The sequence below is a fragment of the Oncorhynchus kisutch genome, unplaced genomic scaffold (assembly GCF_002021735.2).
Source record: "Oncorhynchus kisutch isolate 150728-3 unplaced genomic scaffold, Okis_V2 scaffold796, whole genome shotgun sequence".
NCBI lineage: Eukaryota > Metazoa > Chordata > Actinopteri > Salmoniformes > Salmonidae > Oncorhynchus > Oncorhynchus kisutch.
Window position 1 is genome coordinate 16,513 of NW_022262741.1, and position 15,405 is coordinate 31,917.

Sequence of the window (15,405 nt, forward strand, 5' to 3'; positions counted from 1 at the left end):
TGTGTTTCTAGGTTGATGCTGAGGGAGTTGGGTCCGTGGTCATGTGTTTCTAGATTGATGCCTGAGGGAGTTGGGGTCCGTGTCATGTGTTTCTAGGTTGATGCTGAGGGAGTTGGGTCCATGGTCATGTGTTTCTAGGTTGATGATGAGGGAGTTGGGTCCGTGGTCATGTGTTTCTAGGTTAATGATGAGGGAGTTGGGTCCATGTTTCTAGGTTGATGCTGAGGGAGTTGGGTCCGTGGTCATGTGTTTCTAGGTTGATGCTGAGGGAGTTGGGTCCGTGGTCATGTGTTTCTAGGTTGATGCTGAGGGAGTTGGGTCCGTGGTCATGTGTTTCTGGGTTGATGCTGAGGGAGTTGGGTCCGTGGTCATGTGTTTCTAGGTTGATGCTGAGGGAGTTGGGTCCGTGGTCATGTGTTTCTAGGTTGATGCTGAGGGAGTTGGGTCCGTGGTCATGTGTTTCTAGGTTAATGATGAGGGAGTTGGGTCCGTGGTCATGTGTTTCTAGGTTGATGCTGAGGGAGTTGGGTCCGTGGTCATGTGTTTCTAGGTTAATGATGAGGGAGTTGGGTCCGTGGTCATGTGTTTCTAGGTTAATGATGAGGGAATGGGTCCGTGTTTCTAGGTTGATGCTGAGGGAGTTGGGTATGTGGTCATGTGTTTCTAGGTTGATGCTGAGGGAGTTGGGTCCGTGGTCATGTGTTTCTGGGTTGATGCTGAGGGAGTTGGGTCCATGGTCATGTGTTTCTAGGTTGATGCTGAGGGAGTTGGGTCCGTGGTTTCTAGGTTGATGATGAGGGAGTTGGGTCCGTGGTCATGTGTTTCTAGGTTGATGCTGAGGGAGTTGGGTCCGTGGTCATGTGTTTCTAGGTTGATGCTGAGGGAGTTGGGTCTGTGGTCATGTGTTTCTAGATTGATGCTGAGGGAGTTGGGTCCGTGGTCATGTGTTTCTAGGTTGATGCTGAGGGAGTTGGGTCCGTGGTCATGTGTTTCTAGGTTAATGATGAGGGAGTTGGGTCCGTGGTCATGTGTTTCTAGGTTGATGCTGAGGGAGTTGGGTCCGTGGTCATGTGTTTCTAGGTTGATGCTGAGGGAGTTGGGTCCGTGGTCATGTGTTTCTAGGTTGATGCTGAGGGAGTTGGGTCCGTGGTCATGTGTTTCTAGGTTAATGATGAGGGAGTTGGGTCCGTGGTCATGTGTTTCTAGGTTGATGCTGAGGGAGTTGGGGCCATGGTCATGTGTTTCTAGGTTGATGCTGAGGGAGTTGGGTCCGTGGTCATGTGTTTCTAGGTTGATGCTGAGGGAGTTGGGTCCGTGGTCATGTGTTTCTAGGTTGATGCTGAGGGAGTTGGGTCCGTGGTCATGTGTTTCTAGGTTAATGATGAGGGAGTTGGGTCCGTGGTCATGTGTTTCTAGGTTGATGCTGAGGGAGTTGGGTCCATGGTCATGTGTTTCTAGGTTGATGCTGAGGGAGTTGGGTCCGTGGTCATGTGTTTCTAGGTTGATGCTGAGGGAGTTGGGTCCGTGGTCATGTGTTTCTAGGTTGATGCTGAGGGAGTTGGGTCCGTGGTCATGTGTTTCTAGGTTAATGATGAGGGAGTTGGGTCCGTGGTCATGTGTTTCTAGGTTGATGCTGAGGGAGTTGGGTCCGTGGTCATGTGTTTCTAGGTTGATGCTGAGGGAGTTGGGTCCGTGGTCATGTGTTTCTAGGTTGATGCTGAGGGAGTTGGGTCCGTGGTCATGTGTTTCTAGGTTAATGATGAGGGAGTTGGGTCCGTGGTCATGTGTTTCTAGGTTGATGCTGAGGGAGTTGGGGCCATGGTCATGTGTTTCTAGGTTGATGCTGAGGGAGTTGGGTCCGTGGTCATGTGTTTCTAGGTTGATGCTGAGGGAGTTGGGTCCGTGGTCATGTGTTTCTAGGTTGATGCTGAGGGAGTTGGGTCCGTGGTCATGTGTTTCTAGGTTAATGATGAGGGAGTTGGGTCCGTGGTCATGTGTTTCTAGGTTGATGCTGAGGGAGTTGGGTCCATGGTCATGTGTTTCTAGGTTGATGCTGAGGGAGTTGGGTCCGTGGTCATGTGTTTCTAGGTTGATGCTGAGGGAGTTGGGTCCGTGGTCATGTGCTTCTAGGTTAATGATGAGGGAGTTGGGTCCGTGGTCATGTGTTTCTAGGTTGATGATGAGGGAGTTGGGTCCGTGGTCATGTGTTTCTAGGTTAATGATGAGGGAGTTGGGTCCGTGTTTCTAGGTTGATGCTGAGGGAGTTGGGTCCGTGGTCATGTGTTTCTAGATTGATGCTGAGGGAATTGGGTCCGTGGTCATGTGTTTCTAGGTTGATGCTGAGGGAGTTGGGTCCGTGGTCATGTGTTTCTAGGTTGATGATGAGGGAGTTGGGTCTGTGGTCATGTGTTTCTAGGTTGATGCTGAGGGAGTTGGGTCCGTGGTCATGTGTTTCTAGGTTAATGATGAGGGAGTTGGGTCCCTGGTCATGTGCTTCTAGGTTGATGCTGAGGGAGTTGGGTCCGTGGTCATGTATTTCTAGGTTAATGATGAGGGAGTTGGGTCCGTGTTTCTAGGTTGATGCTGAGGGAGTTGGGTCCGTGGTCATGTATTTCTAGGTTAATGATGAGGGAGTTGGGTCCCTGGTTTCTAGGTTGATGCTGAGGGAGTTGGGTCCGTGGTCATGTGTTTCTAGGTTGATGCTGAGGGAGTTGGGTCCGTGGTCATGTGTTTCTAGGTTGATGCTGAGGGAGTTGGGTCCGTGGTCATGTGTTTCTAGGTTAATGATGAGAGAGTTGGGTCCGTGGTCATGTGTTTCTAGGTTGATGCTGAGGGAGTTGGGTCCGTGGTCATGTGTTTCTAGGTTAATGATGAGGGAGTTGGGTCCGTGGTCATGTGTTTCTAGGTTGATGCTGAGGGAGTTGGGTCCATGGTCATGTGTTTCTAGGTTGATGCTGAGGGAGTTGGGTCCGTGGTCATGTGTTTCTAGGTTGATGCTGAGGGAGTTGGGTCCATGGTCATGTGTTTCTAGGTTGATGCTGAGGGAGTTGGGTCCGTGGTCATGTGTTTCTAGGTTGATGCTGAGGGAGTTGGGTCCGTGGTCATGTGTTTCTAGGTTGATGCTGAGGGAGTTGGGTCTGTGGTCATGTGTTTCTAGGTTGATGCTGAGGGAGTTGGGTCCGTGGTCATGTGTTTCTAGGTTAATGATGAGGGAGTTGGGTCCCTGGTCATGTGCTTCTAGGTTGATGCTGAGGGAGTTGGGTCCGTGGTCATGTATTTCTAGGTTAATGATGAGGGAGTTGGGTCCGTGTTTCTAGGTTGATGCTGAGGGAGTTGGGTCCCTGGTTTCTAGGTTGATGCTGAGGGAGTTGGGTCCGTGGTCATGTGTTTCTAGGTTGACGCTGAGGGAGTTGGGTCCGTGGTCATGTGTTTCTAGGTTGACGCTGAGGGAGTTGGGTCCGTGGTCATGTGTTTCTAGGTTGATGCTGAGGGAGTTGGGTCCGTGGTCATGTGTTTCTAGGTTGATGCTGAGGGAGTTGGGTCCGTGGTCGAGTCACATGCGATGGATTATCTGGATCATGGCAGTTATCGGCTCCACATACGTCTTCTACTTCCACGAGAGGTACCACACACACACACACACACACACACACACTCACGCGCACGCACGTACACACACACCACTCTCCCTTAATAATCTCAGGTGATGTCACTCCCTGCAGGTATAAACTGTTGGAGTTACTAGGATACGTGGCCATGGGGGCGGGGCCTGCACTTGTCATCCTGTCCATGGTAACACACACACACCATTGATTGTCCAGAAACATTTACCTAAAGTCAATGGTCAAGCTTTCAAAGGAGTTTATCCCCTAAACCCTGATCGTGTTTGTTGCAGGCGGACAGGGCAGGTTTGTGTGAGCTGGCGGTGGGTGGGATTTTCTACGTAGTGGGTGTGGCCTTCTTTAAGAGCGATGGAGTCGTCCCATTCGCTCACGCCATCTGGCACCTGTTCGTTGCCATGGGAGCAGCTACACACTACTACGCTATCTGGAGACACCTGTACACTGAGACACACACCTACCGTGGTGCTAGCTAAACATGGATCTGGTCCTGTACACACCTGGACACTGAGACACACACCTACCGTGGTGCTAGCTAAACAGGGATCTGGTCTGACTGTTTACATGATGACATCACCACATCCAACTCTTACAATTATTAGTAGAAGTACCACAGTTACCAACATGCTGGAAACAGGCTTTGATTATATAATGCCCGTATGTTCCACACCAGAAGGATCTCTGTCCAATTAGAGACAGGAATTAGTGAACTCTGTCCAATTCTTTAAGAGTTTACAGGAATCAGTCAACTACCAGAAGGATCTCTGTCCAATTAGAGACAGGAATCAGTGAACTGAAGGATCTCTGTCCAATTAGAGACAGGAATCAGTCAACTACCTGAAGGATCTCTGTCCAATTAGAGACAGGAATCAGTCAACTACCAGAAGGATCTCTGTCCAATTAGAAACAGGAATCAGTGAATTGAAGGATCTCTGTCCAATTAGAGACAAGAATCAATGAATTACCATAAAGATCATCAAGGACAACAACCACCCGAGCCACTGCCTGTTCACCATGCTGTCATCCAGAAGGCGAGGTCAGTACAGGTACATCAAAGCAGGGACCGAGAGACTGAAAAACAGCTTCTATCTCAAGGCCATCAGACTGTTAAACAGCCACCTGCTCTAACATTGAGTGGCTGCTGCCAACATACTGACTCAACTCTCTGTCTCCAAGCCATCAGACTGTTAAACAGCCACCACTAACATTGAGTGGCTGCTGCCAACATACTGACTCAACTCTCTGTCTCCAAGCCATCAGACTGTTAAACAGCCATCACTAACATTGAGTGGCTGCTGCCAACATACTGACTCAACTCTCTGTCTCAAGGCCATCAGACTGTTAAACAGCCATCACTAACATTGAGTGGCTGCTGCCAACACACTGACTCAACTCTCTGTCTCAAGGCCATCAGACTGTTAAACAGCCATCACTAACATTGAGTGGCTGCTGCCAACACACTGACTCAACTCTCTATCTCCAAGCCATCAGACTGTTAAACAGCCACCACTAACATTGAGTGGCTGCTGCCAACACACTGACTCAACTCTCTGTCTCAAGGCCATCAGACTATTAAACAGCCACCACTAACATTGAGTGGCTGCTGCCAACATACTGACTCAACTCTCTGTCTCAAGGCCATCAGACTGTTAAACAGCCACCACTAACATTGAGTGGCTGCTGCCAACACACTGACTCAACTCTCTGTCTCAAGGCCATCAGACTGTTAAACAGCCACCACTAACATTGAGTGGCTGCTGCCAACATACTGACTCAACTCTCTGTCTCAAGGCCATCAGACTGTTAAACAGCAACCACTAACATTGAGTGGCTGCTGCCAACACACTGACTCAACTCTCTATCTCAAGGCCATCAGACTGTTAAACAGCCATCACTAACATTGAGTGGCTGCTGCCAACATGCTGACTCAACTCTCTGTCTCAAGGCCATCAGACTGTTAAACAGCCACCACTAACATTGAGTGGCTGCTGCCAACATACTGACTCAACTCTCTGTCTCAAGGCCATCAGACTGTTAAACAGCCACCACTAACATTGAGTGGCTGCTGCCAACACACTGACTCAACTCTCTGTCTCAAGGCCATCAGACTGTTAAACAGCCACCACTAACATTGAGTGGCTGCTGCCAACATACTGACTCAACTCTCTGTCTCCAAGCCATCAGACTGTTAAACAGCCACCACTAACATTGAGTGGCTGCTGCCAACATACTGACTCAACTCTCTGTCTCCAAGCCATCAGACTGTTAAACAGCCATCACTAACATTGAGTGGCTGCTGCCAACATACTGACTCAACTCTCTGTCTCAAGGCCATCAGACTGTTAAACAGCCATCACTAACATTGAGTGGCTGCTGCCAACACACTGACTCAACTCTCTGTCTCAAGGCCATCAGACTGTTAAACAGCCATCACTAACATTGAGTGGCTGCTGCCAACACACTGACTCAACTCTCTATCTCCAAGCCATCAGACTGTTAAACAGCCACCACTAACATTGAGTGGCTGCTGCCAACACACTGACTCAACTCTCTGTCTCAAGGCCATCAGACTATTAAACAGCCACCACTAACATTGAGTGGCTGCTGCCAACATACTGACTCAACTCTCTGTCTCAAGGCCATCAGACTGTTAAACAGCCACCACTAACATTGAGTGGCTGCTGCCAACATACTGACTCAACTCTCTGTCTCAAGGCCATCAGACTGTTAAACAGCAACCACTAACATTGAGTGGCTGCTGCCAACACACTGACTCAACTCTCTATCTCAAGGCCATCAGACTGTTAAACAGCCATCACTAACATTGAGTGGCTGCTGCCAACATGCTGACTCAACTCTCTGTCTCAAGGCCATCAGACTGTTAAACAGCCACCACTAACATTGAGTGGCTGCTGCCAACATACTGACTCAACTCTCTGTCTCAAGGCCATCAGACTGTTAAACAGCCACCACTAACATTGAGTGGCTGCTGCCAACACACTGACTCAACTCTCTGTCTCAAGGCCATCAGACTGTTAAACAGCCACCACTAACATTGAGTGGCTGCTGCCAACATACTGACTCAACTCTCTGTCTCCAAGCCATCAGACTGTTAAACAGCCACCACTAACATTGAGTGGCTGCTGCCAACATACTGACTCAACTCTCTGTCTCCAAGCCATCAGACTGTTAAACAGCCATCACTAACATTGAGTGGCTGCTGCCAACACACTGACTCAACTCTCTGTCTCAAGGCCATCAGACTGTTAAACAGCCACCACTAACATTGAGTGGCTGCTGCCAACATACTGACTCAACTCTCTGTCTCCAAGCCATCAGACTGTTAAACAGCCACCACTAACATTGAGTGGCTGCTGCCAACATACTGACTCAACTCTCTGTCTCAAGGCCATCAGACTGTTAAACAGCCACCACTAACATTGAGTGGCTGCTGCCAACATACTGACTCAACTCTCTGTCTCCAAGCCATCAGACTGTTAAACAGCCACCACTAACATTGAGTGGCTGCTGCCAACATACTGACTCAACTCTCTGTCTAAAGGCCATCAGACTGTTAAACAGCCACCACTAACATTGAGTGGCTGCTGCCAACACACTGACTCAACTCTCTGTCTAAAGGCCATCAGACTGTTAAACAGCCACCACTAACATTGAGTGGCTGCTGCCAACATACTGACTCAACTCTCTATCTCAAGGCCATCAGACTGTTAAACAGCCACCACTAACATTGAGTGGCTGCTGCCAACACACTGACTCAACTCTCTGTCTCCAAGGCCATCAGACTGTTAAACAGCCACCACTAACATTGAGTGGCTGCTGCCAACATACTGACTCAACTCTCTATCTCAAGGCCATCAGACTGTTAAACAGCCACCACTAACATTGAGTGGCTGCTGCCAACATACTGACTCAACTCTCTATCTCAAGGCCATCAGACTGTTAAACAGCCACCACTAACACAGAGAGGCTGCTGCCAACACACTGACTCAACTCTCTGTCTCAAGGCCATCAGACTGTTAAACAGCCACCACTAACATTGAGTGGCTGCTGCCAACACACTGACTCAACTCTATCTCAAGGCCATCAGACTGTTAAACAGCCACCACTAACATTGAGTGGCTGCTGCCAACATACTGACTCAACTCTCTGTCTCAAGGCCATCAGACTGTTAAACAGCCACCACTAACATTGAGTGCCTGCTGCCAACACACTGACTCAACTCTCTGTCTCAAGGCCATCAGACTGTTAAACAGCCACCACTAACATTGAGTGGCTGCTGCCAACACACTGACTCAACTCTCTGTCTCAAGGCCATCAGACTGTTAAACAGCCACCACTAACATTGAGTGGCTGCTGCCAACACACTGACTCAACTCTCTGTCTCCAAGCCATCAGACTGTTAAACAGCCACCACTAACATTGAGTGGCTGCTGCCAACATACTGACTCAACTCTCTGTCTCAAGGCCATCAGACTGTTAAACAGCCACCACTAACATTGAGTGGCTGCTGCCAACACACTGACTCAACTCTCTGTCTCCAAGCCATCAGACTGTTAAACAGCCACCACTAACATTGAGTGGCTGCTGCCAACATACTGACTCAACTCTCTGTCTCAAGGCCATCAGACTGTTAAACAGCCACCACTAACATTGAGTGGCTGCTGCCAACACACTGACTCAACTCTCTGTCTCAAGGCCATCAGACTGTTAAACAGCAACCACTAACATTGAGTGGCTGCTGCCAACATACTGACTCAACTCTCTGTCTCAAGGCCATCAGACTGTTAAACAGCCACCACTAACATTGAGTGGCTGCTGCCAACACACTGACTCAACTCTCTGTCTCCAAGCCATCAGACTGTTAAACAGCCACCACTAACATTGAGTGGCTGCTGCCAACATACTGACTCAACTCTCTGTCTCAAGGCCATCAGACTGTTAAACAGCCACCACTAACATTGAGTGGCTGCTGCCAACACACTGACTCAACTCTCTGTCTCAAGGCCATCAGACTGTTAAACAGCCACCACTAACATTGAGTGGCTGCTGCCAACACACTGACTCAACTCTCTGTCTCAAGGCCATCAGACTGTTAACCAGCCACCACTAACATTGAGTGGCTGCTGCCAACATACTGACTCAACTCTCTGTCTCCAAGCCATCAGACTGTTAAACAGCCACCACTAACATTGAGTGGCTGCTGCCAACATACTGACTCAACTCTCTGTCTCCAAGCCATCAGACTATTAAACAGCCATCACTAACATTGAGTGGCTGCTGCCAACACACTGACTCAACTCTCTGTCTCAAGGCCATCAGACTGTTAAACAGCCACCACTAACATTGAGTGGCTGCTGCCAACATACTGACTCAACTCTCTGTCTCCAAGCCATCAGACTGTTAAACAGCCACCACTAACATTGAGTGGCTGCTGCCAACATACTGACTCAACTCTCTGTCTCAAGGCCATCAGACTGTTAAACAGCCACCACTAACATTGAGTGGCTGCTGCCAACATACTGACTCAACTCTCTGTCTCCAAGCCATCAGACTGTTAAACAGCCACCACTAACATTGAGTGGCTGCTGCCAACATACTGACTCAACTCTCTGTCTAAAGGCCATCAGACTGTTAAACAGCCACCACTAACATTGAGTGGCTGCTGCCAACACACTGACTCAACTCTCTGTCTAAAGGCCATCAGACTGTTAAACAGCCACCACTAACATTGAGTGGCTGCTGCCAACATACTGACTCAACTCTCTATCTCAAGGCCATCAGACTGTTAAACAGCCACCACTAACATTGAGTGGCTGCTGCCAACACACTGACTCAACTCTCTGTCTCCAAGGCCATCAGACTGTTAAACAGCCACCACTAACATTGAGTGGCTGCTGCCAACATACTGACTCAACTCTCTATCTCAAGGCCATCAGACTGTTAAACAGCCACCACTAACACAGAGAGGCTGCTGCCAACACACTGACTCAACTCTCTGTCTCAAGGCCATCAGACTGTTAAACAGCCACCACTAACATTGAGTGGCTGCTGCCAACACACTGACTCAACTCTCTATCTCAAGGCCATCAGACTGTTAAACAGCCACCACTAACATTGAGTGGCTGCTGCCAACATACTGACTCAACTCTCTGTCTCAAGGCCATCAGACTGTTAAACAGCCACCACTAACATTGAGTGCCTGCTGCCAACACACTGACTCAACTCTCTGTCTCAAGGCCATCAGACTGTTAAACAGCCACCACTAACATTGAGTGGCTGCTGCCAACACACTGACTCAACTCTCTGTCTCAAGGCCATCAGACTGTTAAACAGCCACCACTAACATTGAGTGGCTGCTGCCAACACACTGACTCAACTCTCTGTCTCAAGGCCATCAGACTGTTAAACAGCCACCACTAACATTGAGTGGCTGCTGCCAACACACTGACTCAACTCTCTGTCTCCAAGCCATCAGACTGTTAAACAGCCACCACTAACATTGAGTGGCTGCTGCCAACATACTGACTCAACTCTCTGTCTCAAGGCCATCAGACTGTTAAACAGCCACCACTAACATTGAGTGGCTGCTGCCAACACACTGACTCAACTCTCTGTCTCCAAGCCATCAGACTGTTAAACAGCCACCACTAACATTGAGTGGCTGCTGCCAACATACTGACTCAACTCTCTGTCTCAAGGCCATCAGACTGTTAAACAGCCACCACTAACATTGAGTGGCTGCTGCCAACACACTGACTCAACTCTCTGTCTCAAGGCCATCAGACTGTTAAACAGCAACCACTAACATTGAGTGGCTGCTGCCAACATACTGACTCAACTCTCTGTCTCAAGGCCATCAGACTGTTAAACAGCCACCACTAACATTGAGTGGCTGCTGCCAACACACTGACTCAACTCTCTGTCTCCAAGCCATCAGACTGTTAAACAGCCACCACTAACATTGAGTGGCTGCTGCCAACATACTGACTCAACTCTCTGTCTCAAGGCCATCAGACTGTTAAACAGCCACCACTAACATTGAGTGGCTGCTGCCAACACACTGACTCAACTCTCTGTCTCAAGGCCATCAGACTGTTAAACAGCCACCACTAACATTGAGTGGCTGCTGCCAACACACTGACTCAACTCTCTGTCTCAAGGCCATCAGACTGTTAACCAGCCACCACTAACATTGAGTGGCTGCTGCCAACACACTGACTCAACTCTCTGTCTCAAGGCCATCAGACTGTTAAACAGCCACCACTAACATTGAGTGGCTGCTGCCAACACACTGACTCAACTCTCTGTCTCAAGGCCATCAGACTGTTAAACAGCCACCACTAACATTGAGTGGCTGCTGCCAACACACTGACTCAACTCTCTGTCTCAAGGCCATCAGACTGTTAAACAGCCACCACTAACATTGAGTGGCTGCTGCCAACACACTGACTCAACTCTCTGTCTCAAGGCCATCAGACTGTTAAACAGCCACCACTAACATTGAGTGGCTGCTGCCAACACACTGACTCAACTCTCTGTCTCAAGGCCATCAGACTGTTAAACAGCCACCACTAACATTGAGTGGCTGCTGCCAACATACTGACTCAACTCTCTGTCTCAAGGCCATCAGACTGTTAAACAGCCACCACTAACATTGAGTGGCTGCTGCCAACACACTGACTCAACTCTCTGTCTCAAGGCCATCAGACTGTTAAACAGCCATCACTAACATTGAGTGGCTGCTGCCAACACACTGACTCAACTCTCTGTCTCCAAGCCATCAGACTGTTAAACAGCCATCACTAACATTGAGTGGCTGCTGCCAACACACTGACTCAACTCTCTGTCTCAAGGCCATCAGACTGTTAAACAGCCACCACTAACATTGAGTGCCTGCTGCCAACACACTGACTCAACTCTCTGTCTCAAGGCCATCAGACTGTTAAACAGCCACCACTAACATTGAGTGGCTGCTGCCAACATACTGACTCAACTCTCTGTCTCCAGGCCATCAGACTGTTAAACAGCCACCACTAACATTGAGTGTCTGCTGCCAACACACTGACTCAACTCTCTGTCTCAAGGCCATCAGACTGTTAAACAGCCACCACTAACATTGAGTGTCTGCTGCCAACACACTGACTCAACTCTCTGTCTCAAGGCCATCAGACTGTTAAACAGCCACCACTAACATTGAGTGGCTGCTGCCAACACACTGACTCAACTCTCTGTCTCAAGGCCATCAGACTGTTAAACAGCCACCACTAACATTGAGTGGCTGCTGCCAACACACTGACTCAACTCTCTGTCTCAAGGCCATCAGACTGTTAAACAGCCACCACTAACATTGAGTGGCTGCTGCCAACATACTGACTCAACTCTCTGTCTCCAAGCCATCAGACTGTTAAACAGCCACCACTAACATTGAGTGGCTGCTGCCAACACACTGACTCAACTCTCTGTCTCAAGGCCATCAGACTGTTAAACAGCCACCACTAACATTGAGTGGCTGCTGCCAACACACTGACTCAACTCTCTGTCTCAAGGCCATCAGACTGTTAAACAGCCATCACTAACATTGAGTGGCTGCTGCCAACACACTGACTCAACTCTCTGTCTCAAGGCCATCAGACTGTTAAACAGCCACCACTAACATTGAGTGGCTGCTGCCAACATACTGACTCAACTCTCTGTCTCAAGGCCATCAGACTGTTAAACAGCCACCACTAACATTGAGTGGCTGCTGCCAACATACTGACTCAACTCTCTGTCTCAAGGCCATCAGACTGTTAAACAGCCACCACTAACATTGAGTGGCTGCTGCCAACACACTGACTCAACTCTCTGTCTCAAGGCCATCAGACTGTTAAACAGCCATCACTAACATTGAGTGGCTGCTGCCAACACACTGACTCAACTCTCTGTCTCAAGGCCATCAGACTGTTAAACAGCCACCACTAACATTGAGTGGCTGCTGCCAACACACTGACTCAACTCTCTGTCTCAAGGCCATCAGACTGTTAAACAGCCATCACTAACATTGAGTGGCTGCTGCCAACACACTGACTCAACTCTCTGTCTCAAGGCCATCAGACTGTTAAACAGCCATCACTAACATTGAGTGGCTGCTGCCAACACACTGACTCAACTCTCTATCTCAAGGCCATCAGACTGTTAAACAGCCACCACTAACATTGAGTGGCTGCTGCCAACACACTGACTCAACTCTCTGTCTCAAGGCCATCAGACTGTTAAACAGCCATCACTAACATTGAGTGGCTGCTGCCAACACACTGACTCAACTCTCTGTCTCAAGGCCATCAGACTGTTAAACAGCCACCACTAACATTGAGTGGCTGCTGCCAACACACTGACTCAACTCTCTGTCTCAAGGCCATCAGACTGTTAAACAGCCATCACTAACATTGAGTGGCTGCTGCCAACACACTGACTCAACTCTCTGTCTCAAGGCCATCAGACTGTTAAACAGCCATCACTAACATTGAGTGGCTGCTGCCAACACACTGACTCAACTCTCTGTCTCAAGGCCATCAGACTGTTAAACAGCCATCACTAACATTGAGTGGCTGCTGCCAACACACTGACTCAACTCTCTGTCTCAAGGCCATCAGACTGTTAAACAGCCACCACTAACATTGAGTGGCTGCTGCCAACATACTGACTCAACTCTCTGTCTCAAGGCCATCAGACTGTTAAACAGCCACCACTAACATTGAGTGGCTGCTGCCAACATACTGACTCAACTCTCTGTCTCAAGGCCATCAGACTGTTAAACAGCCACCACTAACATTGAGTGGCTGCTGCCAACATACTGACTCAACTCTCTGTCTCAAGGCCATCAGACCGTTAAACAGCCACCACTAACATTGAGTGGCTGCTGCCAACACACTGACTCAACTCTCTGTCTCAAGGCCATCAGACTGTTAAACAGCCACCACTAACATTGAGTGGCTGCTGCCAACATACTGACTCAACTCTCTGTCTCAAGGCCATCAGACCGTTAAACAGCCACCACTAACATTGAGTGGCTGCTGCCAACACACTGACTCAACTCTCTGTCTCAAGGCCATCAGACTGTTAAACAGCCACCACTAACATTGAGTGGCTGCTGCCAACACACTGACTCAACTCTCTGTCTCAAGGCCATCAGACTGTTAAACAGCCACCACTAACATTGAGTGGCTGCTGCCAACACACTGACTCAACTCTCTGTCTCAAGGCCATCAGACTGTTAAACAGCCACCACTAACATTGAGTGGCTGCTGCCAACACACTGACTCAACTCTCTGTCTCAAGGCCATCAGACTGTTAAACAGCCACCACTAACATTGAGTGGCTGCTGCCAACACACTGACTCAACTCTCTGTCTCAAGGCCATCAGACTGTTAACCAGCCACCACTAACATTGAGTGGCTGCTGCCAACATACTGACTCAACTCTCTGTCTCAAGGCCATCAGACTGTTAAACAGCCACCACTAACATTGAGTGGCTGCTGCCAACACACTGACTCAACTCTCTGTCTCAAGGCCATCAGACTGTTAAACAGCCACCACTAACATTGAGTGGCTGCTGCCAACACACTGACTCAACTCTCTGTCTCAAGGCCATCAGACTGTTAAACAGCCACCACTAACATTGAGTGGCTGCTGCCAACACACTGACTCAACTCTCTGTCTCAAGGCCATCAGACTGTTAAACAGCCACCACTAACATTGAGTGGCTGCTGCCAACATACTGACTCAACTCTCTATCTCAAGGCCATCAGACTGTTAAACAGCCACCACTAACATTGAGTGGCTGCTGCCAACATACTGACTCAACTCTCTATCTCAAGGCCATCAGACTGTTAAACAGCCACCACTAACATTGAGTGGCTGCTGCCAACATACTGACTCAACTCTCTATCTCAAGGCCATCAGACTGTTAAACAGCCACCACTAACATTGAGTGGCTGCTGCCAACATACTGACTCAACTCTCTATCTCAAGGCCATCAGACTGTTAAACAGCCACCACTAACATTGAGTGGCTGCTGCCAACACACTGACTCAACTCTCTATCTCAAGGCCATCAGACTGTTAAACAGCCACCACTAACATTGAGTGGCTGCTGCCAACATACTGACTCAACTCTCTATCTCAAGGCCATCAGACTGTTAAACAGCCACCACTAACATTGAGTGGCTGCTGCCAACATACTGACTCATCTCCATCCACTTTAATAATCAAAATGTATGTAATAAATGTATCACTGGTCACTTTAAACAATGCCACTTAATATAATGTTTATATGGGTTATATATGGCCATCGCTCATCCATATATCTTTATGTACATATTCTTCATTCCCTTACACATGTGTGTATAAGGTAGCTATTGTGAAAATGTTAGATTACTCGTTGATTATTACTGCATTGTCGGAACTAGAAGCACAAGCATTTCACCACACTTGCATTAACATCTGCTAACCATGTGTATGTGACCAATAAAATTTGAATTGGATCTCTGTCCAATTAGAAAACAGGAATCAATGAACTACCAGAAGAATCTTTCTCTTTGTCCAATTAGAGACAGGAGTCAGTCAACTACCAGAAGGATCTCTGTCCAATTAGAAAACAGGAATCAATGAACTACCAGAAGGATCTTTCTCTTTGTCCAATTAGAGACAGGAGTCAGTCAACTACCAGAAGGATCTCTGTCCAATTAAGAGACAGGAATCAGTGAACAACCAGAAGGATCTCTGTC

The 15,405-nt window shown here is 48.5% G+C and overlaps 1 protein-coding gene across 1 annotated transcript; it reads left to right on the forward strand.

The window, feature by feature from the left end:
- Positions 1-3,450: 3,450 nt before the first annotated feature.
- Positions 3,451-4,676, forward strand: LOC116362149 (monocyte to macrophage differentiation factor 2-like). Its single transcript, XM_031816434.1, has 3 exons — positions 3,451-3,622; positions 3,723-3,792; positions 3,896-4,676. Exons 1-3 carry the CDS (start codon positions 3,483-3,485, stop codon positions 4,094-4,096), a joined length of 411 nt encoding a protein of 136 aa, XP_031672294.1. The 5' UTR covers positions 3,451-3,482; the 3' UTR covers positions 4,097-4,676.
- The last annotated feature ends 10,729 nt before the right edge of the window (positions 4,677-15,405 follow it).

Excerpts from the sequence above, each read along its gene's own strand:
- LOC116362149 (XM_031816434.1), top strand. The coding sequence starts at position 3,483 with ATGCTGAGGGAGTTGGGTCCGTGGTCATGTGTTTCTAGGTTGATGCTG. Across the intron at positions 3,623-3,722 it reads GTCTTCTACTTCCACGAGAG|GTATAAACTGTTGGAGTTAC; the intron begins GTACCACACACA and ends CACTCCCTGCAG. Across the intron at positions 3,793-3,895 it reads CACTTGTCATCCTGTCCATG|GCGGACAGGGCAGGTTTGTG; the intron begins GTAACACACACA and ends TGTTTGTTGCAG.